The sequence below is a fragment of the Lactuca saligna genome, chromosome 2 (genome assembly GCF_052625555.1).
Source record: "Lactuca saligna cultivar CGN05327 chromosome 2, ASM5262555v1, whole genome shotgun sequence".
Taxonomy (NCBI): domain Eukaryota; kingdom Viridiplantae; phylum Streptophyta; class Magnoliopsida; order Asterales; family Asteraceae; genus Lactuca; species Lactuca saligna.
This window is the reverse complement of record NC_136418.1, coordinates 130,193,457-130,196,872: the sequence shown is the minus strand read 5'-3', so window position 1 is coordinate 130,196,872 and position 3,416 is coordinate 130,193,457. Positions and strand designations below refer to the sequence as shown.

At 36.2% G+C, this 3,416-nt stretch overlaps 1 protein-coding gene across 1 annotated transcript; it reads right to left on the bottom strand.

Annotated features, from left to right (window-relative positions):
• Nucleotides 1-1,904: 1,904 nt before the first annotated feature.
• On the bottom strand, nt 1,905-2,750 carry LOC145031609 (Rubredoxin-like superfamily protein). The gene has a single exon (XM_078980202.1). It carries the CDS (start codon nt 2,596-2,598, stop codon nt 2,032-2,034), a length of 567 nt encoding a protein of 188 aa, XP_078836328.1. The 5' UTR covers nt 2,599-2,750; the 3' UTR covers nt 1,905-2,031.
• Nucleotides 2,751-3,416: the final 666 nt, after the last annotated feature.

Below are 3,416 nucleotides of genomic sequence, written 5' to 3'. Positions count from 1 at the left end.
CACTTACACCCCTATTGAGCAGTGATGGTTTTGTCACTGCTTCTTAATGCAAGCCCCATAGTCATGCAAATGTCGCGAGACAATATTTAACATCAAGGACTAAACATTGTCCATGCAATGATGGAATAGTACTTGAGTACAAACAAATGCAATACAAGAAGCCTCACAAACTCCTTGATTTAGTACAAACTAATGCATGTTTCAGTCCCTTTAGACGGATGTCAATGACAAAAAATGTAAAGATTTGTCATACTCAAAATTAGAGGTGGCAAAAATTAACACGATACAAAATAAACGGGTTTGGATAAGATATTACAACCCGTTTAAATAAACGGGTTGACACGACACGAAAATTAAACGAGTAAGGTTAGGGTTGAAAATTTCAACCGGAATATGACACGCAAATGACTCGTTTATTTATATGCAACTTTTTTGAATTATTTAAATAAACTAGAAAGATACAAAACCAATACCATAAGTAAAAGAAAACCTTCGAATTTAGTCGTTTTGTAATATTGAAATGATTAAGCTAGGCCTGGCAATCGTGTCGTGTTCGGGTTGGCGTGTCGCGGGTTGGTGGGTTGGCGGGTCAAAATATGCCAACCCAAACACGACCCATTTAACTATACAGGTCACGGGTTGGCGGGTTTGGAACATAAACCCATATATGACCTACCAACCCATTTATTTATACGGGTTCACAAGTTGGCGGATTCATGGGTCAGATTTGGGTTCGTGGGTCCAAATTTTAGATATTTAAGTCTTAAACATCCAAATGAAAATTAAAAACATTCATAGAAACATGTTACAGACTTAACCTTATAGGTTACAACTTATAACCTTAGACTATCCACTACGAGTAATAATGTCAAAACAATCAAATGGTCTATGAATAAATTGTATATATTATATAATATTTATTAAATATTAATACTTGATACATAAATACATTTAAAAATATAAAAAAAAGTTATTAAGAATATAAACGGGTTGGCGGGTCAACCCGTTTATTTTTTGAGAAACCCATATATGACCTATTTAATAAACGGGTTGGCGGGTTGACGGGTTGGCGGGTTGAAAAACTCAACCCAAACCCATCTATTTCGTGTCGTGTCGCGGGTCGTGTCGTGTGTCGTGTCGAGAATTGCCAGCCCTAGATTAAGCCGTCTAAATCAAGACTTTATTTTTAGTTTTTCCATTCTCTTCCAAACTACATAGTCCCTTTGACCACTATCGTATCCTCATGACCTTGTCTTCCGCCTCCCCAGCTCCCACTCTTTCAATTTGTCATCTGAACTTGCTATGACTTCTTCATTTATTCCGCCTCCAAACTATTACTTTTTCTTTTCCGTCTACCAAACTCCTACTTTTCAACAAGTTCAATCTTTTCACCTTATATGATATGACATATTTCAAGGTATACCCCTAACATGAAACCCGACACGAACTCGAACGAAAATAAACGGGTTAACATGATACGACATGTTAATTAAACGGATCGGATTAAGGTTAAGCACTTTCAACCCGTTTAGTGTTTCGACACGACATAATTGTCACCTCTACTCAAAATGAAAGTGAGATCTTATACAAAAGATGCTAATGCCCTACTCCCTGTAATGTTCAGAAATAGCCCTAGAGTGTTCGTAAGTCATGTAACTCATGTCTAGTGAAATGTAGGATAGTTTCTAGTTTATTTTCACCATAGCCCTACAATCAATCCAATTAAAGGCAAATGTTCGTAGCTTGAGGAGATTTTTATTATCTAAACACAGTTTATTCCATTAATATCTATCATACATACTCTTGAATCGAGAAATTGAAGAACAGATATCAACAATCATATCAATCATCAAGAACCTCAAAAAAAAAATCCTACCCACATCTCTTACATATACATATATTCATTCACCTCCAAAAGATTTTGCATTCACCTCTGAACAATGGATTCAGAACTTATATGAGAAGGGTATACAGATTACAAAAATTCTTTAAAACTATACCGTTACCAGTTACCACCACCATATATGTGTTTCATTGAAGAAAATAACCAGACAAGAACAATACAAAGAAGAAGAAAAGGCTACCGTAGATCAGAATCGCCTTCTGGCCGGAGGTGAGCGTGTTACCCCCTAAACCAAACTGCTGATTCTGAGCGAACCCCGCAATCTCCACACTCTTACTCTGAAAGAACGTCTGCGCAGCGCCACATGTCGGACACCTCCAATCGTCCGGCAATTTATCGAACGGCAAACCAGGTGCGATCGGGTAAGATGGATCTCCGGCGGCTTCGTTGTACAAGTATCCACACGACCGGCACTCGTAAATTCCGGTGTTTAGGACTGCGAATTTCTCTTCTAGTCTGCGTTTATCGAATTCTTCTGTGGTCTCTACCGGTTCTGTTGGCGGATCCAAGATGGGTTTGTCTTCTTTGGAGACATCAATGGACTTCGAAGCGATTTGGAGTTTTGGGTATTTGGGAATAGGTGAAAAAACGTAAGGTTTGTAGGGGAGGGTGAAATGAGGTTTTGGTCTGGGAGAAGAAGAAGACGAGGAAGAAGGCTGAGTGAGGCGAAATGTTGCTGATGCTGCAGACGCCATTTTCGTTCGGATAATGGAGGTAGTGGTAGTGGTGGAGATGGAGGGGTGGGTAGAGCAGGAGGAATCAAAAGGGAACCATGGGAGAGGATATGCTGCTGCTACTAATGGAGGAGGATACGGATTGGATAAGGCTGGGTGGTAGTCGTTAGCTTGGGTCACCCTTACTTCATTCGAAAATCGAAACTGCTATCAAATAATGGGTTAAAATAAAATTTTAATTTACATTTTAAATGTCAAAAATTAGTTAGCTGTTTATTTTTTTTTAATCTTTTTGAGAAAAATAAAATTTATAAAAATTATCAAAAAGTTAGAAAGTGAAACAAATTAAATGTGTTCATCCAACTATAATGATTTTATGAGTTTGGTACAATTATATTATATAACAATTATATTATATAACATGAGTGATGCAACTAATCCACCCATTCAGTTTATAATGTTGGAAAAGAACTTGTTAATGTGATCATCAATCTATTCTATAATATTTTTATTAGTTGGGTATAATTATAGTATGTATCGTAACATTTGTCATAATGACATAACAAATCTCTAGACTTAAAGCATATGTATGATGGATATGACATTTTGTTTATAACTTAAGAGAACAAATCTATATGATTCTATAACTTACACATAAGATGAAATTGATAAATTAAAAACATAATTATAAAAAAAACTTGTGAGAGGAATATCAATAGATTGGTCTGCTCCTAACATAAATTCTTCATTTCTATAAAAACACTATAATCACATATGTGTTATCCACCCATTTGAATTGACAAATAAGACATCATTACGGAAAATAAAAATGAATCGTG